This window comes from Rhinolophus hipposideros, assembly GCF_964194185.1.
Source record: "Rhinolophus hipposideros genome assembly, chromosome: 20".
Taxonomy (NCBI): domain Eukaryota; kingdom Metazoa; phylum Chordata; class Mammalia; order Chiroptera; family Rhinolophidae; genus Rhinolophus; species Rhinolophus hipposideros.
This window is the reverse complement of record NC_138066.1, coordinates 18,923,456-18,950,387: the sequence shown is the minus strand read 5'-3', so window position 1 is coordinate 18,950,387 and position 26,932 is coordinate 18,923,456. Positions and strand designations below refer to the sequence as shown.

Sequence of the window (26,932 nt, the reverse complement as noted above, 5' to 3'; positions counted from 1 at the left end):
ACGGCGCACGTGACGTCAGCACGTGCGAGCGTAAGCGCTAGGTGTTGGGAATAGATGGTGGGTCCTTTCGGCGCGTGTCGGCGGTTCAGAGGCTCTCTCGGTTTGGGTTCTGCAGTTTTGACCTCATGGCGGAGATAATTCAGGAACGCATAGAAGATCGACTTCCCGAATTGGAGCAGCTGGAGCGCGTTGGACTGTTCAGCCATGCGGAAATTAAGTGAGATTGCTGAGGAAGAGCTGGGGCGGGCTGTGGGGCGCTGCGGCGTGTGTGGCTGGCATAGGGATGGGGAGCCCTTAAGTTGTGTTTATTTCTTCCTAACTTGGCGGGAGCCCATTTTCAGATTTGGATGATGTCCAAACTTAATTTTTCATTGATTGCAAGGTGATCCGTCCATTTATTCACCCAAAATACTGACAGCTCTTCAAGGGGCCAGGTCTTGGGGCAGTAAGGATGATACAACCGGGATTTCTGCCCCTCAAGAGCTAACTGCCTCGTATATGGTGGGAGAGACAGACTAATTAAACATTTTGATTATAGTGCGGAGAGTGTACTGTCTAGAGATGCGAAGAGAGGGCCATGGGAGCGCTCTCCCATGGGGAGGGGTAGATAAATCTTTATAACAAGACTTAAAAATGGGGAAGCATTTAATACAGTTACGCATTTTTACCCCAGCGCTTAGCCAACAACGTCTGGCATAAAGTTGGCATTCAGTGATTTGCTAAAATTAAATTGAATAATTTTTCATGGTTTTTCTCTATTTCTTAATTTTCAATGACTGTGCATGTAGTAAAGTAACTATGGGAGCCTTAAAGTAAACCTTTGTTAATGAAACACCACACAATAGTGTGGGCTCTTACTAGGTGCTCAGTAAATGTTGTTAACTCGAGACAGTTATTGGTCTTGCACAACTTGCGTTAAATTCTCCTCATATGCACATGTTGTGTGTTCATTCCTTAGCTAAATACAATGAGTGACTCTTCTCCCGTAAGTCCTTTGTAGTAGTAATAAACTTTTCTAAGTAAAAACAGTCTAGGTTGTTTTTTTTTAATCTGCATGGTGAAAACTCGGGAGAGGAATTTAGGAAAGAGATTTGATTATTATTAAAGCCTAAGTGACCCGAATTTGGAGGAAAAGAAATCTTTACTAATACCATATATAAATAATATAAAGTACTTAATATTATTTGCTTTGCTGGTGCGAATGTTAGTGGTCCTCGCAATTGATTAAGATGATTTTTATGAAAGTTTTAAAATACATCCCGATGCCTTTAAGGACACAGAAGTAATCATATAAGAGAATACTTGCTTATGAAAGATAATTTGGGAATTATATGTTTTGGTAAATATGTGTTTTAAATACATTAAAAATAAAGAAACTTAACAAAACCCTTAAGTTATTTAACTTTTGCTCTTTCTTAAGTGTTACATTTTAACTGGCTTTCTCTTCAGGGCTATCATTAAGAAGGCCTCGGATCTAGAATACAGAATACAGCGAAGAGCTCTTTGTAAGGAAGACTTTATCAATTATGTTCAGGTGAGTAATTTTATTACCTTTTAATCTCAGAAATTTTAAATCAATTATAGAACGGCGAGCTTGATGTCAATTTTCTACAATACTCTAGAACTGATGATTAGACAGGTAATTTTTGAACAAGTACAGAGATGATTTGGGAGTAGCATTGCTCCACTAAGTCTTTAGTCCTTGGCAAACTGAACTTTTTTTTTCTTTTATGGGGTTAATGGATCAGTGACTGCCAAAGACACAGTGTATCAGGATTTTAGCAAGAGATTTGATAGACTACCTCTTGTGGGGGAAAAATAAAGGAGAGTGAGTTTGATGATAGTAGCTGGTTGGAAAGTTAATAACTTACGTGTCTGTAAGTCTGTCAACTTAGAGGTGTGCTGCAAGATTCTTCAGTCCTTTATTGAATGGAAGATTTCAGTGAAGATAAAATACACATGCTAGACCTGTTTTCAGGTGGGGGAAGAATAGCTAACATATTGGATGACAAAATGAGGATTCAGACAGAACCCAGTAACGAGATGAAATGTTGTAAGACTAAAGTTTCTGAGCTTAGATTAAAAAAAAATAAAAAAAAATCAACAAACAATATATGAGATCTAGCTAAGAATCTTGTATTTGGAAGAGGTTCTAGGGCTCATAGTAGATTGCTATTTCAAAATGAGCTGAGAACATATGTCAAAAATATAATCTAATTGACTATATTAACTAAAGTAGGGTGTTAGGTAAGGTAGCTGAGGAGAGGACATGGCAAACAGTAGGCCCTCAGATGTTGGTTTGAAAACAGTTTTGCACTTAATTAGACCATGTCTAGAGCACTGTGTTAGGCTCAAGACTACATTTTTTTTTCTTCTTTTTTTTTTTTAAATTTATTGGGGTGACAATTGTTAGTAAATTTACATAGATTTCAGGTGTACAATTCTGTATTACATCGTCTATAAATCCCATTGTGTGTTCACCACCCAGAGTCAGTTCTCCTTCCATCACCATATATTTGATGCCCTTTACCCTCATCACCCACCCCCCACCCCCTTACCCTCTGGTAACCACTAAATTATTGTCTGTGTCTATGAGTTTTTCTTTCTCATTTGTTTGTCTTGTTCTTTTTGGTTTATATACCACATATCAGTGAAATCATAGGGTTCTCTGCTTTGTCTGTCTGACTTATTTCACTTAGCATTATACTCTCAAGATCCATCCATGTTGTCACAAATGCTCCTATATCATCTTTCCTTAACGCGGAATAGTATTCCATTGTGTATATGTACCACAACTTCTTTATCCATTCATCTATCGAAGGACATTTTGGTTGTTTCCATGTCTTGGCCACCGTAAACAAAGCTGCAGTGAACATTGGATTACACGTGTCTCTATAGAGAAATGCTTTCAGATATTTTGGGTAGATACCCAGGAGAGCGATTGCTGGGTCATATGGTAATTCTATTCGTAATTCCTTGAGGAACCTCCACACTGCCTTCCATAGTGGCTGCACCAGTCTGCATTCCCACCAACAGTGTATGAGGGTTCCTTTTTCTCCACAGCCTCTCCAACACTTGTTACTATTTGTCTTATTGATGAAAGCCATTCTGACTGGGGTGAGGTGATATCTCATTGTGGTTTTCATTTGCATTTCTCTGATGATTAGCGATGTTGAGCATTTTTTCATATGTCTATTTGCCATTTGTATATCCTCTTTGGAGAAATGTCTCTTCAGGTCCTCTGTCCATTTTTCAATTGGGTTGTTTGTTTTTTTGTTGTTGAGTTTCATGAGTTCCTTGTATATTTTGGATATTAGCCCCTTATCAGAGGCACTGTTTGCAAAAATCTTCTCCCATTCAGTTGGTTGCCTCATTATTTTGTCAATAGTTTCTTTTGCTGTGCAGAAGCTTTTCAGTTTCATATAATCCCATTCGTTTATTTTAGTTTTTAGTTCCATTGCCTTTGGAGTCAAATTCATAAAATGCTCTTTGAACCCAAGGTCCATAAGTTTAGTACCTATGTTTTCTTCAATGCAGTTTATTGTGTCAGGTCTTATGCTTAAGTCTTTGATCCATTTTGAATTAATTTTGGTACAAAGACTACATTTTAAGGACTTGGAGAGGTTGGTTAGGAGGCAGCCAGCATGGAAATCTTGTTCTAAGAAAAATCATTAAAGGAAATAGGGATATTTAACCTTAAGGAGACTTAAGAAGGGGCAAATAATTTCCCTCTTCAAATATTTAGGAGCCACATGCAGATTAGATTGATTTGTTTAGTTTTAGAGAGCATAACTGAAATAAGATTAAGAACATGTATATGCACATACTCTTACATATGTATTCCCCTGCCTGCATACAACCATGTAAACTTGCTGTGAGACATAAGTGGCATTTTAAATCAGTGAGATCCTGGTTATCCATATTATAAAAATAAAATTAGATCCCTTCCTTACATAACACAGAAAAATTCCTGCTGAATCGAAAGGCTGAATGTGAGAGGAAAACTTTAAATCTTCTACAAAAAATATGAAAGAATGACTTCAGATAGGGAGAGATTACTTAAAATCAATGACACTGTGAAAGCACAAACAATAAAAGAAGATTGATTTGACTATGTTAAAAGTAAAAATTTCTGTACAGACAAGACACCATGAATAATGTAACAAGACAAGTCACAAGATGGGAGAAAATTGGGGAAGAGGTTTATCACTTTGTGAGGGTTATAAATGTTTATTGTTTTGTACACCTGAAACAAAAAAAAAATTTGAGACACATGTAATTAGGCTCTAGATTATATAAAGAACTGCAAATCAAGAAAATAAAAACAACTGGAAAAATGTGAACATGTAAATCACAAAGGGAAACATTATTTGTTGATAAACTTATGAAAAGATGTTGGCCTCATTAGTAATCAGGTAAATACAGAGTAAAACCAGGATGCAGAACTACTTTATATCCATCTTATATTAACAGGTGTTTTAAAGGTTGACATTATCAGTATATAATTGGTACAATCACCTTGCAGAGTAATTTTCTAATATCCCATAAAGTTAAAAATACATATACTCTGTGACCCAGCAATTTCATTCAGTCATATAGTAAATATTGAGTACCTATTATGTTGGTACTGATTCATTCTGATGGGGGTACACCAATAAATTAAACACAAAAATCATTCCTTCAGGAACTTACATATTAGTGGTGGAAGTCTGTGTATACCTTGGAAAAATTCCTGGATATGTCCACAAGAAAAGTACAAGAATATTAATTGCAGCTTTTTGTAATAGAAAAATTGGAAACAAATATCAGCAGGAGAAAGAATAGGTAACTTGCACATTCATTCAGTGAAATCTACAGCAGTTAAAATGAATGGACTTGAATTTTCGTGTGCTAACAGATATATCTGAAGTCATAATGTTGAATAAAAATATGGAGTGGTGGGTACAATATGATGCCATTTATAATATTAAGTTTAAAAGCATTCAAGCAGCATTATAATAAAGTTCAAAGTCATGCTTGAGAGTGATACAGTCAAGATAGTCATTTCCTCTGGGGAGGGAGAAGAGTGGAATCAGATATGGCAATAGGGGGCTTCACTTGTATTTCAAACGCTAACAAAACTTTGAAGCAAGTAAAGTAAATGTAGGCTTTGATGTAGCAGTGTGGGAGCTAGCTTCATGAGTGTTCTGTGTGCTTGAAATATTTAATGAGGTAGTTTTAAAATGAAGCATGCAGTCTTATGAGGTTCTGAGCTTTCTGTCTCTAATAGTCTATGCTGAGGTTTAGAGAGGAATTATATAGTAGTGGGTTTTAGAGAGCCTTAGAGGTTCTGAGTGGTTCTTCAGAGAGGAAGGAAGGGAAAGCCAATTAGGCACCCTGTTTCAGCTAGTACAGCTCTGTTATCGGCTTTATTTGCTTGTGCATTAGCTAAAAAATTTGAATGGTTAATTTACTAAAAGTTTGAATACACTTGTAGACTAGAAAGTTAGATTGGTATTGTACATCGTATAAGTTTGTATCTAAGATGTTTATGTGTGTATATTGCTAATTTATATATTTGTGAATTTTATAGATATAAGGTGAATTTTCACTGAGTGCTAGACATTTACTGTAAATTATGCTTTTTGATAGCAAATTACTTTGTATTATATTCTCGATTTTTATTTGCTGTATGATTTTAAATGCATTTCCTACATATTTAAAAGGTTATAATTTTTCTTGTCTTTTTTTTTGTGTGTGTGTGTGTGTGTTTCTTCCATAGTATGAAATTAATCTTTTGGAGCTGATCCAGAGAAGAAGAACTGTACGTAGATGATTTTTCTGGAAGTTAGAAAAAATACAGAATTAAGTAGTGTGGCTCTATAGCTAGAACTTGTGTTTGGGAAGCAGTTGGCATTGATAAATTGTGGGGTGATGTGCTTATAATGGACATTTGTAATTGTTTAGAGAGGAACTGCCTTATTAGTTCTGTTTAATGACCTAGTAGGAATGCTTCTTGGGATAAATGTGATTAAGCTGAGGCTTTGTATTTTTATGTTCCTTTTTAGCGCATTGGGTATTCATTTAAGAAGGATGAGATTGAGAATTCTGTTGTACATCGAGTACAAGGTGTCTTCCGACGTGCTTCAGCAAAGTGGAAAGTAAGTGATCAGAGAATCATTAACTGAAGATGTGTATTATGCATTTTATGACTTGGATATTCAAATGTATTATTGTATGTTCTTACCTGGATGTCTCAGTACTTATTCTAATGATGGAATCAGTATCATTACTTGAAACCAGTTATCAAACCGTTAAGAAAATTGATCTCATTATTCTTTGAGGATGATGTTGAAAAGAGTGGATTTAATACATAATCAAGGATAAAAAAAATTGGGATTTGTTTGGATATATCTCTAAGTAAAGTACACCAAAGGTTTGGCAGTGGAAGATAAATGGTTAGAGTAGGGACAGTACCTTAATGACTTGATTTTCTTCAAGTTCGGTGCTGGGATGGGGACAGTATTATATGGGAAGTAGTTTGGGTTCCTGGGAATGACACATTTTGGGTTGCTACCCTTTATTGAGATCATTTAAAAACACCATTGAACAAATTGGATAGACCACAGATTTTGTCTTGGAGCATAGTAGGTGGGAGTAGGGGAACAGACTGAGTTATAGTTAAGAGATCTCAGGCCATGATAAGGAAGAACCTAATAGGCTGAGGGATGTTGTAACACATTGGATTTTCTGAAATCTGCCTCTGTTTCAAAAGTGTATTATATATACAGTTCAAATTCGGGCAGCTTACTACATTGCTTTTCTTGCAGGATGATGTTCAACTTTGGCTATCCTATGTTGTCTTTTGTAAGAAATGGGTGAGTATTTGGGCAGCCGTGTCTTGCTCTTTCTTCTTTTGGTTAGTTGACTTTCTAAGCCCCACACTTGATGACTGAACTCCATGTTTTCTCCGAAGGTGTAGGGTTAACAAATGGGAAAAGAACCCAAGAAGGCTGAACTTCAGTGTAACAACATTAGCCTAGCGGAATGACTAAATGGCTTTCAAGTCAGTTGAAAATGATCTTTATGTGTATTTGTTCATTAAAGTTGAATTTTTTAAAATATTTAGAATGTTTATGTAGGCTGGTTTAGGTAGAAGAAAACTATGAGCATGTATGTATTTGTTTTTATGTCTCTAGCAATAGCAGATGTTGCCCCATTGGATTTTACAGTTGCTAAGGATATAGGACAGATCATTTAAGAGATTAATGACAATGATTTCGCTGTGCAGAAAGTAGAATTTTTCTTCCTCTTTTACAGGCTACCAAAGCTCAACTTAGCAAGGTATTCTCTGCCATGTTGGCCATTCATTCAAACAAGCCAGGTATGGTGAAATATCCTTGTCAGGTCTTTTTTTTACCTTTTATGTAGACTCAAGCTATTTTGGAATTGGGAATTTATTTTGCTTGATAAACCTAAAAGAAATTATCTTGAGAACTTGGCCTTCACAGTTTTTGTTCCTGAATTTCTACATCTTAGTTCATCCTTACCTGCTGTGTACTAGTTACTGTGTCAGTTATTATGTGTGCAAGAAGGACTACATTTCTTTTTAGTTGCTGGTAAAAAAACCTTTTTGGTCCTTTGAGGGACATTTTGTTTAGAGGCAGTCATATTTAAGGGATTTTAAAAACGTAAGTGGAAAAGATTAATAAGATTTTACAAGAGTGACTGACACTGAGTAGGAACTCATGTTTTGTAAGAGAAAGACTTCTCTTGTGATACTGTCTGAATGGTACATTATTTTACAGTGGAGGTACTCCATTGCCTATTCTCAAGTATTAGGCTCAATGAGACATTTTACACTACACAAGACTCAAATAGGCTACATTTGGCACCAGTTTGTTCAGAAAGATACGGGACAGCATTAGGTGTGTTTCTTCAGTAGAGTACTCTTAGCAGTTCAGAGGCAATGACAGTTCAGGTGTGAGGGGATGAGACCACGTGAGTGGGTAAGGAGCCACTCTGGCTTAGAAGACCCACGGATGGGTGTAGTTTCCAGGGATCCTAGAAAGGACCCTTCTCAATTTCAGGAAGCACATGCTCAAGAAAGCCCAAAGCGATGGCTCTCTACTATTTACAGCCCTCCTAGTCCAGATGTGATTACCAAACCATGGGTCATTTTTACCAAAAGCAGTCTTGCCTGGTAACATAGCTGACCATTGTTTCTAGGGAAATAGTTAGAATGCTACCTCAAGGTTAATTTCCCATGTTAAAGGACAAAAAAAAATTTCTTTTAAAGCCTTTGTTCCCAACAAGTATAAAAAATATTTTGAAAATTATGAGGCATTAAAAAAATTAGACTATTTTAAATAGACAAAAGAGCAAAATAATTTTATTTCATTGATTCTAAGATGCACAATTTTTCCAGCATTTGAACACTTAAAATTTGTATGTGACTTTTAATGATGTTGACCTTACATCTGATGAAATATAGTAATAGGCACATAAGTACTTTTAGATATAAAAATAAAACATTTACCTGTTTGCTTCAGAATACTCTTTTTAAATCTTAGACAGAGCAACAATACAGATAAACATTAGAAACTCCCTCATCCACTTCCTCTTTTGGTAGGATTAAAAAAAAAATTCTTTGAAAACAACAAAAGAACAAGACAAATGAGAAACAAAAACTCATAGACACAGACAATAGTGGTTATCAGAGGGTAAGGGGGTTGGGGGGTGGAAGATGAGGGTAAGAGGGATCAAATATATGGTGATGGAAGGAGAACTGACTCTGGGTGGTGAACACACAATGGGATGTGTAGAAGATGTAATACAGAATTGTATACCTGAAATCTATGTAATTTCTCTCTCAGTTGTCACCCCAATAAATAAAAAAAAAAAGTTCTTTGACTATTGAAATGGGAGCATTAGTCTTTTTTGTCTGACTTGATTAATTTATTGAAATGAAGCCTCATGTTCCTCCTTTATAGCTTTGTGGATTATGGCTGCTAAATGGGAAATGGAAGATCGCTTGTCTTCAGAAAGTGCAAGACAACTATTTCTTCGAGCTCTGCGCTTTCATCCACAATGCCCGAAACTTTATCAAGAAGTGAGTGTGTAAAATAAAAATAAAATTGTCCCTTTAGAAGAAGAAAAAAGAAGTGAGTGGGTGTGCACATAACCATAACATGAGAGAGTGATGTCTCAGTTTGGTCCTCTGGAGACATATATTCAAGTTAAAAAAGACTTCGATTTATGGAGGCTAAGGATAAGTAGGGGAGCTGCTGGGAAAGGGGCCCAGGAGGGCATTTTTTGGCCAGTAATAAGTCAGCTTTGATCTTGTACATGTTCCAGGTTCATAGTGACAATTTGGTATATGTGCTGCCGAAGCGAGCACCATAGTGACAATTTGGAACTCCTACCTGTCCATTATGGTTCGGAGGGATAGGGAACTGGACCCTACCATTTTTTTTGTTGGGGGCCAGGGTTTAGCCATCTTTATATTTTTGTTCTTATATTTTTTTCTTCTCCCTCTTTCTCTTTTTTCCCCCTTCCTTCCCTCCCTCCCTCCCTCTTTTCTTTTTCTTCTCTCCCTTTCCCACCTTTGTCTTCTCTTCCCCTTTTTTCCACTTTCTTCTCGTTTTCTTTGTTTCTTTTTCTTGAAATGGATTCTTCCTTCCCCTCTTGGTGGATTTATTTCTGCTTGAAGGGGTGTATTAGAAAAATGATGGCCATACATTTGATTAAAAAAATAAATTCTGGAAAAAGCCTAAGTGCTGAGGGGGGAAAAGATACGGATCTTCACGCAAATGGGTTTTGTAGCCGTCCCAACTGTATTTTTGGTCTTGTAGTAATTTAATGATGTCTTATGTTGTAGTCTTGCATCCTTTTGTTATTGTATGGTGTTATTTATGGTTTTTGGAGGCTTTCATAAATGCCTATGGTTGTATTTTCCAAAATGGAAATAGATTTATTGCTTATTCTTATCAAAAGTTATTAGAATTTATTATAAATAGTTCAGAGGAAATAGTTTAATGAAAAAGTAACAGAAAAAGTATTCATAATCTTATCACGCATACTTTTATGAATATTATAGATATTTAAACCAGGTTTTATTTCTGAAAAATGGGATTTTGCTACATATTTCTGTGTTCTGTGTTTTTACCTAACACATCATGAATGTAGTTTAATGTTATAATAGTATATATATTGGTGGTGTTCATATCTTCTGGTCTTAGGACCTCCTTGCGATCTTAAATTACTGAGGAACTCTAACGATTTTTTGTTTATGTGGGTTATATTTATCAGTTTTTAATTTTATTGAAAATAAAGGCAAGAAATCTAAAAATAATCATTTAAAAATAAACTTTACATGTTAATGTAGATTACTTGTTTTTATATGAAAATAACTCTAAAACAAAGTTTAAAGAGAAGAATCGCATTATACATTTCTGCTAGTCTTTTGAATATCTGACTTAATAAGGGACAGCAGGGTTCTCAGATCTGCTTTTGCATTCATTGTGGGTGATAGCACCCATCATATCGCTCTGAAAAACCTTGAACTTTTGACATAATAAGAATGAAAGGCAGATAACATAGTATTATTATGAAAGTAATTTTGAAAGGGTGGCAGGAACACCCAGGTATCCCCAAGTTACATTGTGAGAACCTCTAATGTACATTAACTGTTCTAATAGTTGCCTTAAAAAAAACAACTAAATACTGGTTTTTATTTTACACTGTAAAAGTAATACGTATTTGTAGAAAGCCTTGGAGAAAAAAGAAGGAAAAATGTTTGATTAAGGACAAATGCTATTAACAAAATGGTGCACTTTTTTTTATGTGTACATTTTTCACATAGTGGTAATTGTGTTATATGTAAAAGTTTGTAGCCAGCTTTAAAAACAAGGTAGAATAACATTAGAATTGTAGTGCACCATTACTAAATTATTGTAACTATTTTATGACTGCATTAGCAGTCTTCTTCTTTTATAACCTATTTTACTATTGTGGGGCGCTTAGATTGTTTCCAGTATTTGCTCTTACATCTTTGTGTGTGAAACTTTTAGGTATTTAGGATTATTTCCTTAGGATAGATTCCTAGAATCAATATTCCTGGTTTAAAGGGTATGAACCTTTTTATTCTTTTAGACTTTTATTTATTTAAATGTGTTTTTCCAGGACCCATCAGCTCCAAGTCAAGTAGTTTCAAGCTAATTGTGAAGGGCGCAGCTCACAGTGGCCCATGTGTGGATCAAACCGGCAATGTTGTTGTTAAGAGTACTGTACTCTAAGCAACTGAACTAAGCGGCCTCCCCTAACCTTTCTTTTTTAACTTGGCATTTTAATATGTCTTGTAATAGAATTCAAAGTAGTTATAAAAATTGTGGGTAAGCCCAACTTTACAGTAGATGTTAATCATGCATTAGTTTCTGTTTATATAGCTTGATATTACATCGTTACCATTGATTTTTTTTTCTAAAATAGTTATAGATGCTCAGGAAGTTACTAAGATAATACAGTGAGGTCCGGTGTAGTATTTACTGTTTCTGATGGTTACATTTTATAGTTATAATATTAAAGCCAGGAAATTGACATTGGTATAATGTGCAAATTGTTTAGTGTCACTTTTTTCACGTGTAGGTTTGTGTAACCACCACAGCAATCAAAATTCAACTGTTTACATGATCACAAATTTCTCCCTCCTTATCAATGTCAGCTAATTTTATAACAAATATACTACTCCCCCCAAACTTTCTCAGATCTGATATTTATGGGCAAAAAATGGCATCTTATGTATTTCTAATTTAAAAAATTATCTCCAAAGATTTTCACTTCATTATTTCCCTTCTGTAGTACTTCAGGATGGAGCTGATGCATGCTGAGAAATTGAGGAAGGAAAGGCAAGAATTTGAAAAAGCCAAAATGGATGTGGTAAGATCCTAATGTATTGTCACTTGTTAAAAATGTATAGTGTTTTGAGCCTGCTTAGGAGTAAAAGAAAATCTTTGCCATGTATTTTTTTAAATGTTTATTTTATTTTATTTTATTGGGGAATGTTGGGGAACAGTGTGTTTTTCCATGGCCCATCAACTCCAAGTCAAGTCATTGTACTTCAATCTAGTTGTGGAGGGCGCAGCTCAGTTCCAAGTCCAGTCGCCCTTTTCAATCTTTAGTTGCAGAGGGCACAGCCCACCATCCCTTGCGGGAGTTGAACCAGCAACCTTGTTGTTGAGAGCTCATGCTCTAACCAACTGAGCCATCCAGCTGCCCCTTCTGCAGCTTAGAGGCAGCTTGTCTTTGATTTAGTTGTGGAGGGCGCAGCTCACTGGCCCATGTGGGAATTGAACCGGCAACCCTGTTGCTCTAACCACCTGAGCCATCAAGCCGCCCCTACAATATATTTTTCTTTCCAACTTAATGTCATATTTTGAAACTTTTAAGGTGAGTCTAGGGTTGACTTAATTAAATGGGCTTAGTAATAAAAATGGAAGTTTGTGCTTTAAGAATAGACATTTGGATTAGTTGATGTCGTCCTCAAAATCATTACTGATGGAATGGCTAAATGCTAGTCTTTAATACTTTATGATTTTGTTAAATGACATAATGGGTTGAAGGAACTCGATAAAAGTTGTGAAATATGTGGTTTCTAGCCTCCTTTTTTATGTAATTTTTTTACGTGACAATAATTTTAAAGATGTTTTAAAATGTTAGAACTGTAAAAGGAACTTTGCTATCATCTGTTATTGTGGTTTCCAGCTCTGGCCCTTTTTATCCAATTAAAGTCTTACACAGAAGGGTAAACAGGGCATGTAGAACCTGACCTGTTCTGGTCCAGATGCAGGGTAAGGCCTTAAGCCTTGTGCTCTTGCCACCACTCTAGGGGCCTGAGAGAATACAGTTCAAAGATCAGTGGTCTTGTTTTACAAGTGAGGGAACTGGCCCAGAGAGAGAGAGATGTGATTTGCCAGACAGAGTTCCTGTGGCACAGGTAGCCTAGGACTGTTCGTTTTGATTGTAGTGCTTTTTCTACTTACTGGCACTACCTGTTAAGTGATATTTAACATGACGTTCTTTAGGGACACCTTGATTATCCTGAAGAAATCCTTACAGGCGAATTGGCACGGATCATCTACAAAAATTCTGTAAGCATAATTAAAGGTAGGTATCTTTTGAAAATTTATTTATGGTGAGAAAATGAAACTATTTATAGTGAGGAATACTATATTTGAAAAATACTATACTTTCAATACTATACTTTTTCAAATACTATATTTGAAAAATTTCTGTTAAGAATTCTGTTAGAATGTGTATAAAACCCTGATGGTAGGAATAGTGTCTTATTTCTTTCAGAAAAGACATATTTCTCCTTAGGATACACTTCAACATTTCAGTAACTTTTTATTGAGTACTTAATTCATGTGGGGTGTGGAAAAGAAATAGATGATTTAATACATTCCTGTATGCCCTTAGGAAGTGTAGAATAAAAGTTAGAATAAAAGTTATGAATATTCCAAAATAATAATGATAATAATAATAATAATAGTAGTAGTAGTAATATTAATAGTATGGTTTTGCTTGTGTAATGGAACTATGGGTGTTTTTTTTTTTCTTCCCTATTTTGTCCTGTCTTCTAATTAAAAACAAAAAAACCAAAAAACTAAGTTCAGTACATCAAGAAGGTGGTACTTTTAAAGTGATACTTTTAGAGTCTTACTTCCCTCCCCCACTTTTTAAATTTTAGGTGCAGAGTTTCATGTGTCACTGCTTTCAATTGCACAGCTATTTGACTTTGCCAAAGATCTGCAAAGAGAAATTTATGAAGAGTAAGTAAAATAGTGGAAAGATGAATATGTCTGTTTCTGATCTTGTGATAAGGGTTTGAGGTTGATTATTTAGAAAGTAGGAAAGAAGATACCATACTAAATCTTTGGCAGAAAGCTAAGTTTTAGGACCATTCTGTCATAGTAAATGATATAAAAAATAGATTCCTGGAGAAGTTTTTTGACTCACTTATTGGCTTCCCTTGGGAAATATTTTTCCTTTATTCAATAACAAATACTATAGTTTATAGAAAAATCTATATTTCGGCTTTTCTGGCATGTCTTTTGTCCATAAAATGAGAGTTGCACTCATGAATGTACTTTGGAATGTTCATAGTGAATGCTGTAGGTGTATTTATTCTTTAATGTCTGATTATATGGTTTGAGAATTATTTGTAGCCTACCTTGTGGGTACTTCACTCATAGGTAGCAGCTCTTACTTTCATAGGAGATAAAATAGAACTTGGATCAGTTTGCTCTTTGGATGTCTTCAGGATTTTGGTAGAGGTTTAGGTTGTACTTTGCCTCTATTACAGAATAAGGTTCTCCAGGGCTTGAGGACGATTTACTTTTGGGAGCTAACTTGAAAGTCAACTTTGTGAATAATGTCTGCAACATTTTGGAACCTAATAAATGTGTGACAACTCTGATCCACTGACGAAATTTAAATAGTGAGTGTGAAGATACCTGAAGAGCCCATTGGGAAATGACTCTTCCAGTACTGGGATTGTTAAAAGGATGTCCTGGGTACCCTTTTAGAGCTAGGGAACTGTCTCTTTGGTATTCTGAGTTAGTCTCATGTCATTGGGTTGATGCCAGTAAACTTTATTTTTCAGCCTCCAAGCTCTGCACACAGATGACCCTCTCACTTGGGATTATGTAGCACGGAGAGAATTAGAGATCCAAGCGCAGCCAGGAGAAGAGCAGCCGGCCACGAAACATTCCAGAGCGGTGGAGATGGGCCGGAAGGAGGAGCGGTGCTGTGCTGTATATGAAGAGGCAGTAAAGACTCTCCCTACAGGTAAACTTCACCACCCATGGTGTGCTGGAGAAGTGATGATATTCATGAATGTGAAACTGAAACTCCTGTTCCCATGACCAAAATCAATTTCAGGAAACTGCTGCGGTAGTTTACAGTGTACCTGGCTTTCCAACTTGTTCTTTCTTTAGTGGTGAAAGATGAGCTTTTATGATCTTCCTTGATAGTAGTGGTATTTGCATTCATTTATTTGGGGGAAATGATACTCAGGAAATGATAACGCAGAAGGTTGTTTAAGGCCGACCCGGTGGCTCAGGTGGTTAGAGCTCCATGCTCCTAACTCCAAAGGCTGCCGGCTCGATTCCCACACGGGCCAGTGGGCTCTCAACCACAAGGTTGCCAGTTCAATTCCTCAAGTCCCGCAAGGGATGGTGGGCTGCGCCCCCTGCAACTAAGATTGAACATGGCACCTTGAGCTGAGCTGCCAATGAGCTCCCTGATGGCTCAGTTGGTTGGAGCATGTCCTCTCAACCACAGGGTTGCCGGTTCGACTCCCGCAAGGGATGGTGGGCTGCGACCCCTGCAACTAGCAATGGCAACTGGACCTGGATCTGAGCTGTGCCCTCCACAACTAAGACTGAAAGGACAACAACTTGAAGCTGAACGGCACCCTCCACAGCTGAGATTGAAAGAACAACAACTTGACTTGGAAAAAAGTCCTGGAAGTACACACTGTTCCCCAATAAAGTCCTGTTCCCCTTCCCCAATAAAATCTTTTTTTTAAAAAAAAGATATTTAATTATAATTCCTAATTATCTTTTGATATAAATTTACTTTTACATTTTGGAATATTGGAGTATTAAGGTAGAGGGGATGTATAACATGGATAAGGCTTTTAATTTTTATGTTTATGTCATTACTCAGTTGTTTTTTCCCCAGTACTGAAGATGTTTGGCTGTAATCAGAATAACTTTTTTTTTCAGAATAACTTTTTTTTTTTTTTTAAACCAGACTAGTTTAAACTCTTCTTCAGAGGAATTTTTCCTTCAAAGAATGGTAAACTGAGAGAATTGGTGATCTGATCATTGTGATCTTTCTGACTTTTTCAGAGGCCATGTGGAGGTGTTACATCAACTTTTGCATGGAAAGGTTTAGTAAGAAGACAAATAGCCCGTCCCTCAGAGCGAAGGTAAGGACTTACATGCCATGGGTATAGTGGGTAACTGGAAAGGGACTGTCTTCTGAGAGAAGGACAGACTCTTGGCGCCTGGGACAGTTTCCAAGAACTTAGTGCTTAACTGCTCTTTCTCCTTGTGAGCGACCTGTCATTCTGAAGGTCTGAGTCCGCTTTGCCCTTGTACTGGCCACCATGTTAGGAGGTGCTCTCTTACTGGGCTGTGTTTGGTGCAGCTGTCTAACTCTAATCATAAGTGAAACCACCTCAGTCCCTGCTCTCAGCACTCAGAATGATGCAGAACTGCTTTCATTCCTGTCAGGCCAAACACCTCTGCTGGGATCTTTGTAATGAACTGAGGGATTTTTCTGATTTCAGAGGCTGGAAAGAACCATGATTGCATTCAGGAAGGCACATGAACTCAAGCTTCTACCAGAATGCCAATACAAGCAGTGGGTAAGGACACGAACACATTCACTGCCTATTACATGTACTTAATTCCGGTTGCTTCGTGCTGGTGTCATCTGTTTTAATATATATAGTTACGTGACTAAGCCCATTTCTAAGTTTGGTATGGTAGATGTAGAGAGTAGTTACATTTGGCTCTCAGTATTTGGTATATGCCAAAAACGAAATCTGTACCAGTAATAGGAGGAATATTATTTAGCAGAAAACACTCAAACAAGGAGTCACAATTTGGGTTTATTTTGTTTGTCCACCCATCCATCTTTTACTGAACATCCTTTTCCTGAAGTTTCAATCTGTATGTCTGGCCCAGATTAACTATTGGTAAAACAAAAACAGGTTAGGTGTGTTCCCTGTGTCTCAGAAGCTGACATTCTAGTAAGAGGCGTATTAACCCATCCTTACCCCGTGGGGTGGGTAAGGCCTGTCATAGAGACCAGAGTAATGTGATGTGGGAGTAGTACATAGCTCTAGATGGGGTTTGCCATTTAATAACTAGGGGACTTGGGTGAGTCACTTAAGCTTTCTGAGTTTGTTTTTTAAAATACTGACAGTGAGTGATCCTTGTTTTTGCCACCTCAGACTTATTGAGAGCATTACCTGAGATGATGTGTTAGTGTACTTAAATACTTTCTTCATAGTGTAAAAGAAGGCTCAAAATCTTTATATTTGTCGAGTGCCTTTAATTTGTGTGATTCCTGATTCATGTCATCATGCAATTTTTATATAATTGCAATTAATTTTGTGCTGTTTTGTATTTTCTTTGTATTAACATTTAAAAAGTACTTTTTCCTATATATGTGCATAATATCCATACTGTATACTAGTCTATTGTATTATACCTCCTCCCACTATAGCGTTGTCTGGCAAAAATCCCAGATCTGGATGAGTTCAGCTGTTCCCATTGGAGTTATTGAATGTCAGCAAGACAGTTACATCCTGTGCATCCAGATGGGCTTTGCTTTGAGTATTGCCTTGGCGGTCCTGCTCTCTTTCCATTATTGCTTATTTTGCCATTTGCCGCTCTGGCCATTTCAAACATCCTCTGCTTTCCAAATCTCTCAGGCTGTCCTTAAGCCTGCCACTTCATCACTCATTTGGTGACCTTGACTTTATGAAGAGCCCTCAACATATTGTGGCTAAACTTAAAAAACTGCTGATTTCTACATCCATCTTTTCTCCAGATTATTCTCCACAGAATGATCTTTTTAAAATTGATTGTCGGATTAATTTGTGCACTGTCCTTTGTATAAAGCTACTCAGTCTCATTAATTTGGCTCCTGCCTGTATTTCAAGCCTCATGTGCCACTTCTCTCCAGTTTACATCCTACCCCTCCAACCATTGTGAACTTGGATTTCCTTTCACATCCAAGCTCTCACTCATCTTCAGCTTTTTGCTCATGTTGTTTGGAGAGCCTTCTCTTTTCCTGTGGATTTCTGCTTCCGCCTGACTAATGCGTGCTCTTTCTTAAGTCTTAGCTTAAATGGTGCTTCCTTTCCGGGAGTCCTTTCTCCTCACTGCCATAGACCCTGTTGGGTGCTTGTATTTTGTACTCTGATAGCGTATTAGAGGCTCTGGGTGCTAGAGAATGTACCTGTTGTCCTCATTTTTTAATCTGCTGTGTATAGTGTACAACAAAAATGCTTGCTGAATCACCGATTTTATACTGCCATTTATTCTTTTTCACAATTTTGTAAAATTGAATTGGCTTTATGTTTTTTCCCATAAAAGAGTGTGTATAAAAGTATTTTGAACAGATAAGATTTCCTTCTGTTGATGTACTTGTTGGGTCATATTTGTTAAAATAAAATTCCCAAGTTTAAGATAGAAGCACTTTTATTACTCTTGTTACATAGTGTCAAATTGTATTTGAGAAAAATTGTATTATCAGTTTATAGAGTGCCCAATTGTGTTTGAATGAATTAACATTTCCTTACCACCCCAGAAATACTGATTTTATCTTTACTGATTTTTATATTCTGTTTGGTAGGTGTGGGTTTTATTATAGTGAACTATTTTATTAAAAACTTAACTTTCAGTCTGTATTATTTAGGTCCTCTAATGTTTACCTCTTCCCCTGCTCCCCCTTTGTTTTGTAGCCTTGGGAGTAGGAGCAGGGAATGGAGGAGGAATTCCAATTATTCACGTTGTGCCTGTTTGGCAGCCATGTTAAAGGCTTAGTGGAAAGGCATTTGAAATTGTTGCCTCATAAGAGCTCTGTATTTGTCCCGCATTATATAGGGCATTTCGCTTTCCGTAGTTAATGTTCCGGTGATCCTTTGTCTTACCTAGATTGAGTTGTTGCTGCGCCATGACTTCTTGAAGGAAGCTTTGCAGGTGGCGGTAGCCGGCACTGAATTGTTTAGAGACTCCGTAATGATGTGGCAGCTGCAGCTGCAGGTGCTGATAGACTCAAAGAGCCCTGACGTAGCCAGACTTTTTCAAGAAGCCTTTGTGCACCTGAAGCCCCAGGTCTGTGAATTGGGTCTTTTATATTTCATTTTGTTTGGTAAACGTTTTAAGACTTCAGCCAAAGCTCATTTGGGGTGTCCTTGTGTGATGCGCTGGCCTCAAAGTGCATTCATGATGATGGTTCAAGGCTCAAGAGTAGACGAACTTCCATTTAATGGCCTAAATCTTTATTTGAAAAATGGCTAAGTTGTATAAACTTTATGTTCCATCTAGGTATCTTACCAGTGAGAAATATTAATAAAATATTGTTCTCAGTTGGCTTCTAAAGCTGAACTTAAGCCTGATTTTAAAACACACATATATTTCTAAACCTTAAAGTTTAAAAGCCTAAACCTTAAATCTTTGCAGTGAATCTTTTTTTATATTAGTAGGAAAACAGTATTTCAGAAGTTAAAGTGGGAAAAAAATATCTTAATTGTTTTACTGCTCATTTGTGTGTGCCTCTGAGACATGAGTGAAGATCAGCTATTTCAGCCTAGATTAATTAGAACTTGTGTTGTGGGTGCTAGAGAGCGGAGACATGATTTGACTAGCTATGTGCTGTTAATTACTTAATTAACTAATAGCTTATTGATGGTAATAACTATAGCCAGCATTCTCCAGTAGAAGGGAACTATTGGGTGGGTGCAAAAGTAATTGCGGTTTAAAAGGTTAAAAATAATTGCAAAAACCGCAATTACTTTTGCACCAACCTAATAGAATTAGCAGGAGAGTATTGCTTTGGGTGACGTGGTCCGACAGCTGGTTGTGTTCTGGCATGCCATTCCTGTGGGCACCGAGGATTCTGTCACAGTGAGGACAGGCTGGGAGTGAATTAATGTTTTACATATTGATTATCTTAGGAGGAACCTGTCTTTATAGTGATAGTTTTCGAAGCACAGTGCTAAGCTCTCATTTTGTAACTTTTTTTTATTGTAAGCAGGTTTGTCTGCCATTGTGGATTTCTTGGGCAGAGTGGAGTGAAGGTACCAAAAACCAAGAAGGCACTGAAGCCATCTATAAGGTATTGGCCCGAAGTTCTAAAAGTCTCGTGTGTGGGGAATGAGCAGATAGGTTCACTAGTTGGCTAACTTTAGGGTTCTTTCTATAGCAGCTGTTCCTAACGCACTATTACTAAGTTGGTGCAAAAGTAATTGCAGTTTAAAAGGTTAAAAATAATTGCAAAAACTGCAGTTCCTTTTGCACCAACCTAATAATTGAGCAGCCTGGGATAGTGCTGGGAAAATTTGTTTCAATATTTATAAATTTCCTCATGCAGTTTGTATCGTTTTCCTTCTACATTGTAGAAAGCTATCTTAGCTGTCATTGGTGCCGACTCAGTCACCCTGAAGGATAAGTACCTGGATTGGGCCTATCGAAGTGGTGGCTACAAAAAGGCCAGAGCTGTGTTTAAAAGGTATTCCCAAATGTTCATAGCTGGTCCTGTCTCTCCATTCCATACTTAGCCCCTGATACTCAGGTTTTATATGTCTCACAGACAGTATCTGAGGAAGTAATCCAAGAGACTTTTTCAAAAAGTTTTCTTTTTGGAACAGTAAAAGCAGTTTATACTCATTGTGGAAAAATTTTATTGAAGAGATAACTAATAATTTATTGTAATCTCATCAAGAGGAAAAATGATGTTAACATATCATTTTAAAATTTGTTTTTCACGTATTTGAGATTTTACTATAATCACATTTTTTGGGGGGACATCTTTTTTTAATGTTTATTGGGCTAACAATTGTTAGTAAAGTTACATAGGTTTCAATATAATCACATTTTCTATGCCACTTGTATCGGTGAACATTAGACTGGCCTTTTCCCTATCAGTAATATTTCTTCATAAATATCATTTATTAAAAATAGCTGTATGATATGCCACTCTGGATGTGCCATGATTTTTTTGGCACAGTAATACTATTTTGATGAACATTTCTGCACAAATATTATTTGACTATGTTGGAAATTGTTCCTTAGAATATATTCTTAGAAGTGGAATTATTGTTCGCCTTCAGAAAGACCTTGAGATGTAAATAGTAGAGGGAATTTAAAACTCTGAAAGTGAGAAAGAAGAGAACAGGAAGAACACTGGATAGGAAAGAATTTGGTGGTGAAGAGAAGTCATTGGAGATTGAAAGCTTTGAGAGTGACTGGTGGTCAAGTCCAGTCCTTGGATTGAATGGTGGCCAGGTCTTCATTAAACCAAGTGTTGTGGAGGCTCTGACATAGGCATTTGTATTCATGAGATGTAAGAGGCTCTGTCATTGTGAAAGATAACAGTTCTCCCATCCTTTTAGTTTACAGGAAAGCCGTCCATTTTCAGTTGACTTTTTCAGGAAAATAATCCAGTTTGAAAAGGAGCAAGTAAGTGTTCTGTGCATACATTTCTTGTCTGGAAAAATGGATTAGTGCTTACTGATCAGTTGCAGCATTTTGATATTTAAAAAGCTCTCATTATAAAACTATATATTTCTGGTCCCTTTGTTCAACCCCTTTTTCCATAGAGATGGTTTAGGAATGGTAATCATGTGAAGAAGAGAAAGTACATGTCTGGAAAATAGAAAACTTAGATGTCACCTCTTATAGGAAGTGCTCCCTGCCAGGCTGGGTGAAGCGCTGCTTCTCTGTCTCCACAGCATCCTGTTTGTGTCTTGTGTTGGGCTGTGAGGTAAAGAGTAGGCAGGCAGTAACTGCTTCTGGTGTTTTTAACTGAACACGTGAGTGAGGAAAAATACAGGAAAGTCTCAGTTAAAATAATACCCGAAAATCCAAATGATCTGTAATCCCATCACAGTAACACAACCAACCATATTTATTTTTATTTTTATAGTTTTGTTTACTTATGTACACACGATTTTGTAGTGTTTTATTTCTGACTTCTGTGCCATATGGAGAGTCTCTTTCTCTCTCTTTCACCTAACATTTTGTAAACAAATTCCTGTGTTTTTACATGGTTATTGTTTTTAATGGTTGTAGTATTAGTCTTAAACCCATAATTTTCTTAACCATTCCGTTACACATAGGTTGTTTCCAGATTTTTGATATAGAAAACAAAAGAGTGCTGTAAGCATTTTGTTTATATAGTATTGCTTTTCCTTGAATTATTTTCTTGAGATAAATTTGTAGGACTGGAGATACTAGTCTTTTTTATAGTTGTTTATATATTATCAGATAGTTTTCCAAAATAATTATACTTATTTATAGTGACAATCAGCAGATATATCAGTATACTTATTTCCTCCCACCTCCAAGTATTTGGTTTTGCTTTTTCTCCTTTATTTTGGTGTTGTTGTTTTTTTTTTTTTTTTTTTTTTTTAAGATTTTATTGGGGAAGGAGAACAGGACTTTATTGGGGAACAGTGTGTACTTCCAAGACTTTTTCCAAGTCAAGTTGTTGTCCTTTCAATCTTAGTTGTGTAGGGTGCCGTTCAGCTTCAAGTTGTTGTCCTTTCAGTCTTAGTTGTGGAGGGCACAGCTCAGCTCCAGGTCCAGTTGCCTGTTGCTAGTTGCAGGGGGCGCAGCCCACCATCCCTTGCAGGAGTCGAACCGGCAACCTTGTGGTTGAGAGGACGCGCTCCAACCAACTGAGCCCTCCAGGAGCTCAGCGGCAGCTCAGCTCTAGGTGCCGTGTTCAATCTTAGTTGCAGGGGGCGCTGCCCACTATCCCTTGCGGGACTTGAGGAATTGAACTGGCAACCTTGTGGTTGAGAGCCCACTGGCCCATGTGGGAATTGAACCGGCAGCCTTCGGAGTTAGGAGCTTGGAGAGCTAACCGCCTGAGCCACCTGGCCGGCCTATTTTGGTGTTTTGATTGCTGTTTATTTCTTTGAATTTTGAAAAATTACAGCAGCTCAACTCTTATTTTCATAGTTTTGATCATTGAGTGGGTAAATTATCTGTTCTTGTTCTAAAGTGTAAGAGATAGTATAGCATAATAATTAATAGCCAGGCTTTGGATCGATAACATAGTAGTTATGTGTCTTGGGCAACTCACTTAATTCTAAGCCTTGGCATCCTTATCTTCTATAAAGGAGGTCATTGTACCTTTTCAGGTGTGTGAGGGTTATAAGACCAAAGGGAATACTGTGTAGAAAGGAACTTGCAGTACAATAGGCATTATGAGTCTTAACAAGGTGTGATTCTGGTTTTCATGCATATGTAAGCTATGAGGTTAAATTCACTTCTATGAAATAATAGTCTTAGTGAAGAAAAATTTGAATGAGGAAACAGTTATTTGATTATATAAAAGTATTTTTAAACTGCAGATGTTAGTCTGCCTTGAAAAGGAAACAAAGAATACATTTAAATGGAAGTAGAGGTAAAGAATGAACATTCATTGATTGTAAAGTTAATACCATCTGTTATTGGCTATGTGCATAATTAATCAGCATTTTAATTTAATCCTTGTAGTTACTCTGAGATGTCATCCTTGTGTTATGAGTAAGGACACTTAGAAGGTCAGAGGATTTAAAAAATTTGCTGAAGGTCATATAACTAGTATTTACATACTTTGCCTTGATACAAAATGTTTTAAGGTGGACATAGCTAATATGCACCAGAGCCCAGATAACTCAAAAGGAAGAAATCCCTAGCCATAGGGAGTAGAACCTTCCGCATTTGTTTATTTCAATCCTACTTCTCCCTCAGGGCTTTCAAACATACTTTCTGTGAAGCTGCCCATGTTCCTCCAAGAATTTATTAGGCTTTTTCCATGCTACCATAGCAAAGTACTTTTTATCACTGTTTGACACTTACTTCACTCTGGAAGTAAATGCATATGACTTCTCTCTGGGTAAGTTGAAAGCCAGGCTGTTTTCATCTTAAGTCACAACCCTCCTCTCCTTAAAATACCTAATAGATGATAGCTGTTAACAGTGTGGTTGAAATGAATTTATGACATTATAAATTAGGCTTAAGATTGTCTGATTATTTTTGTTAGGAATCCTGCAAGATGGCAAACTTAAGAGAATATTATGAGAGGGCTTTGAGAGAATTTGGATCTACAGATTCTGGTAAGTAAACCTCAGTTGTAGACATATAAGTGTTTGCGTGTGTGGTCTGGAACTTTTCAGTACGTTTAGAACAGTGTTTCTTTACTTTTAATGGCCCTTTTTGAGAATAATAAAATTTGTATTCTTCTCCTACCTCTTCCCTTACTTTGTGCATAAATAAATACTTGCAGATGTAATTTTGCTTATAATTTCAAGTTCATAAGCTCAAGAGTCCATGGGTCTTCTATTAAAAATGCTGGGTTAGATAAAGATTTGCTTGATTTGGTTCTCTAAAAAATATGGTATTTGTCAGGGAAAGGTTAATAATGTAGGTCAGAACAAAGAGGAGTGGGAATTACAGCAAAGGATAGTGGGATGTTAATTGACATTAGTTGTCATTGGCTATTGTCACATTGTCCACATTTATAGGCCTTGTAAAACATACTTCTGGGCATAGGTATGTCACGTAAAATCTGTTTACTTAGGCACTCAAAAACTGACATGTATTTGTTAAACTAATTTAAAAAACAGATCTTCTGATGAAATGAATGACAATGGCATTTTTACTAACCCAAGCAAATTTTGTTAAGCATGGTAACAAGGTTATGGTGAACTCATTTTGATATACTTCAGTGTAAGGAAGCTGAGAGTAGTGTTTCACGTAGTTTTCTGTGGAAATAAGTTCCTTAGAAATCTTGTGTTGAATCGATACTAAATAATTAATCTTACCTTATAAAGCCTTGTCAGTTATACATTATATGTCCACAGTAATTTTTTTGTTCCCTTTAAAGATCTTTGGATGGATTATATCAAAGAAGAATTGAACCACCCCCTTGGTAGACCTGAGAACTGCGGACAAATCTACTGGCGAGCCATGAAAATGTTGCAGGGAGAGGCAGCAGAGGTGTTTGTAGCTAAACATGCTATGCATCAAGCCGGCCATTTGTGAAAGAGGAAGAACAAGCCAACTTTGTGAACTAGTATTGTAAGCCTTCTGGGTAGATTGGTGTTAGGAGTTCATCTACAATTTGCTTAGAGATGGCAGACAAGATGGCTGTCTGATTTTGAGACATGCTTTAATTTTGTTAATGCGTTATTCTTTAATTCCAGAAGAGAACTGCTGTTTAGTGGCCAGAGGCTGCTTGTTGGGGCTGTAGATCTTCAATGTTCTCCAAAATAATGTGGAAATCATACAACTGAAGTTTCTTTTATTACCCCGGGTTAAGGATGAATATCTCTAGACCTAGGGGCCAGTTAAAATGGAGGAGAAAATACAGTTCTGTTAGTTTATTCTTATTATAAAAGTATGCATGGTATGCATTTGTTGTAGAAAATATGGTGGGAGTACAATAAGGAGAAGAAAATAAAAGCATCCTGTAATATCATCTGGAGTTAAACTCAGTAATTTGATTTCCTTTATCAGAATTGGATTTATCCTGTTAGATCATTTACTCATTCATTCATTGAGTGCTCATCATAAGCAGGAAGGAAGGGAAGCTTTTTTGGATGGAGGTAGGGGTTGGAGGAACAGAGCTGAATGTCCCGAAAGCTGGTTGAAGGAGCAGAGAAGGATGCTGGCTATTGGGGAAAAAATTGTTCTTTAAGAAGATCAAGATGTTATACACGTATCTTCTATTTCTGGGACTGATCTGCAAAGTAGTGTGGCAGTAGTGGGCAGGACTGCCAACAAAAGAAGGGCAGGGATAGGGAGCGTATTAAAGAAAGGCTTCAGAGCCCATGATGGAGGATGGCTTGAAGCACAGAAGGGCATTCTATGAGTAGGGGAGGCAGTTGTTTGAATTTTATATTCTTTAACATAATGTTATGATGTCACTGGGAGAAGCATTCAGTACAGTTTTTCGATGTTTCGCTTAATATTAGGTTGGTGCAAAAGTAATTGCGGTTTTTGCAATTTTTTTTTCCAACTTTTTAAACTGCAATTACTTTTGCACCAACCTAATATTATGTTGTTTTTCCATGTCATTAAAAAGCCTTAAACACATTTAATGAATTTATAACATTCCCTGTAAAATTCATAACATTCTGTGGTTGGACCTTGTTATTGGTTGGACCTTGTCATTTCTAATTTTTTCTTACTATAAATGCTGTTAATAATTTTTGTAAATCTTTGTTCACATCCCTGGTTATTTCTTTAGGAGACTGACATCTGACAGAATTGTTGGATTAAAGGATATAACTTTTTAAAGGAGTATATATATTGCCAATTTGTAATGTATAAAAAGACTTTCAAGAAATGTATGAAAATGTCAACACCTTTACCTGCGGTGGATACTTTATATATACACATACACACACACAAACACACATACACACACACACACACACACACACACATTTTGTTTTAAATTTTTACTGGGGAATACTGGGGAACAGTGTGTTTTTTTTCCAGGACCCATCAGCTCCAAGTCATTGTCTTTCGATCTAGTTGTGAGGGGCGCAGCCCACTGGCCCATGTGGAAATCGAACCTTGGTGAGAGCTCGTGCTCTAACCAACAGCCATCTGGCTGCCCCGGATATTATATTTTTTATTTATGCCATTTTAATAGGTTAAAAGTGATACATCATTATTTTAATGTGTATTTCTTTGGCATTAATGAAGTTAATGTGATTTTCCTGGTTCTGTTTTCATGTTTTGATATTTTTAAAACTCGTTTCTTACTAATTTACAAGAGTTTTTTTGGGGGGGTGGAAATATTGGGGAACAGTGTGTTTCTCCAGGGCCCATCAGCTCCAAGTCAAGTCATAGTCCTTTAGTCAAGTTGTGGAGGGCGCAGCTCAGCTCCAAGTCCAGTTGTCATTTTCAATATTAGTTGCAGAGGGCGCAGCCCACCGTCCCATGTAGGAATTGAACCGGCCATCTTGGTGTTATGAGCGCTGCGCTCTAACCACTGAACCAACCATCCATCCCGTTATTTGATTTAAAATAAAAATAATTTCCTCTTTCCTCTCCTTTAAGTCCCAGGAAATTTAACATGCTAAACCCTTACATGGCATTTTTATTTTAGGAAAGAGATACATGTTGCATGCAAGAGGAGAGGAAAG

At 36.8% G+C, this 26,932-nt stretch overlaps 1 protein-coding gene across 1 annotated transcript; it reads left to right on the top strand.

The window, feature by feature from the left end:
- UTP6 (UTP6 small subunit processome component) lies at positions 1–26,508 on the top strand. The gene is made up of 19 exons (XM_081028646.1): positions 1–217; positions 1,450–1,534; positions 5,762–5,803; positions 6,048–6,140; positions 6,810–6,857; positions 7,300–7,363; positions 8,973–9,091; positions 11,839–11,916; positions 13,062–13,143; positions 13,727–13,808; positions 14,642–14,826; positions 15,894–15,973; positions 16,337–16,414; positions 18,717–18,896; positions 19,819–19,899; positions 20,183–20,292; positions 21,176–21,242; positions 23,818–23,890; positions 24,661–26,508. Exons 1-19 carry the CDS (start codon positions 126–128, stop codon positions 24,816–24,818), a joined length of 1,797 nt encoding a protein of 598 aa, XP_080884772.1. The 5' UTR covers positions 1–125; the 3' UTR covers positions 24,819–26,508.
- Positions 26,509–26,932: the final 424 nt, after the last annotated feature.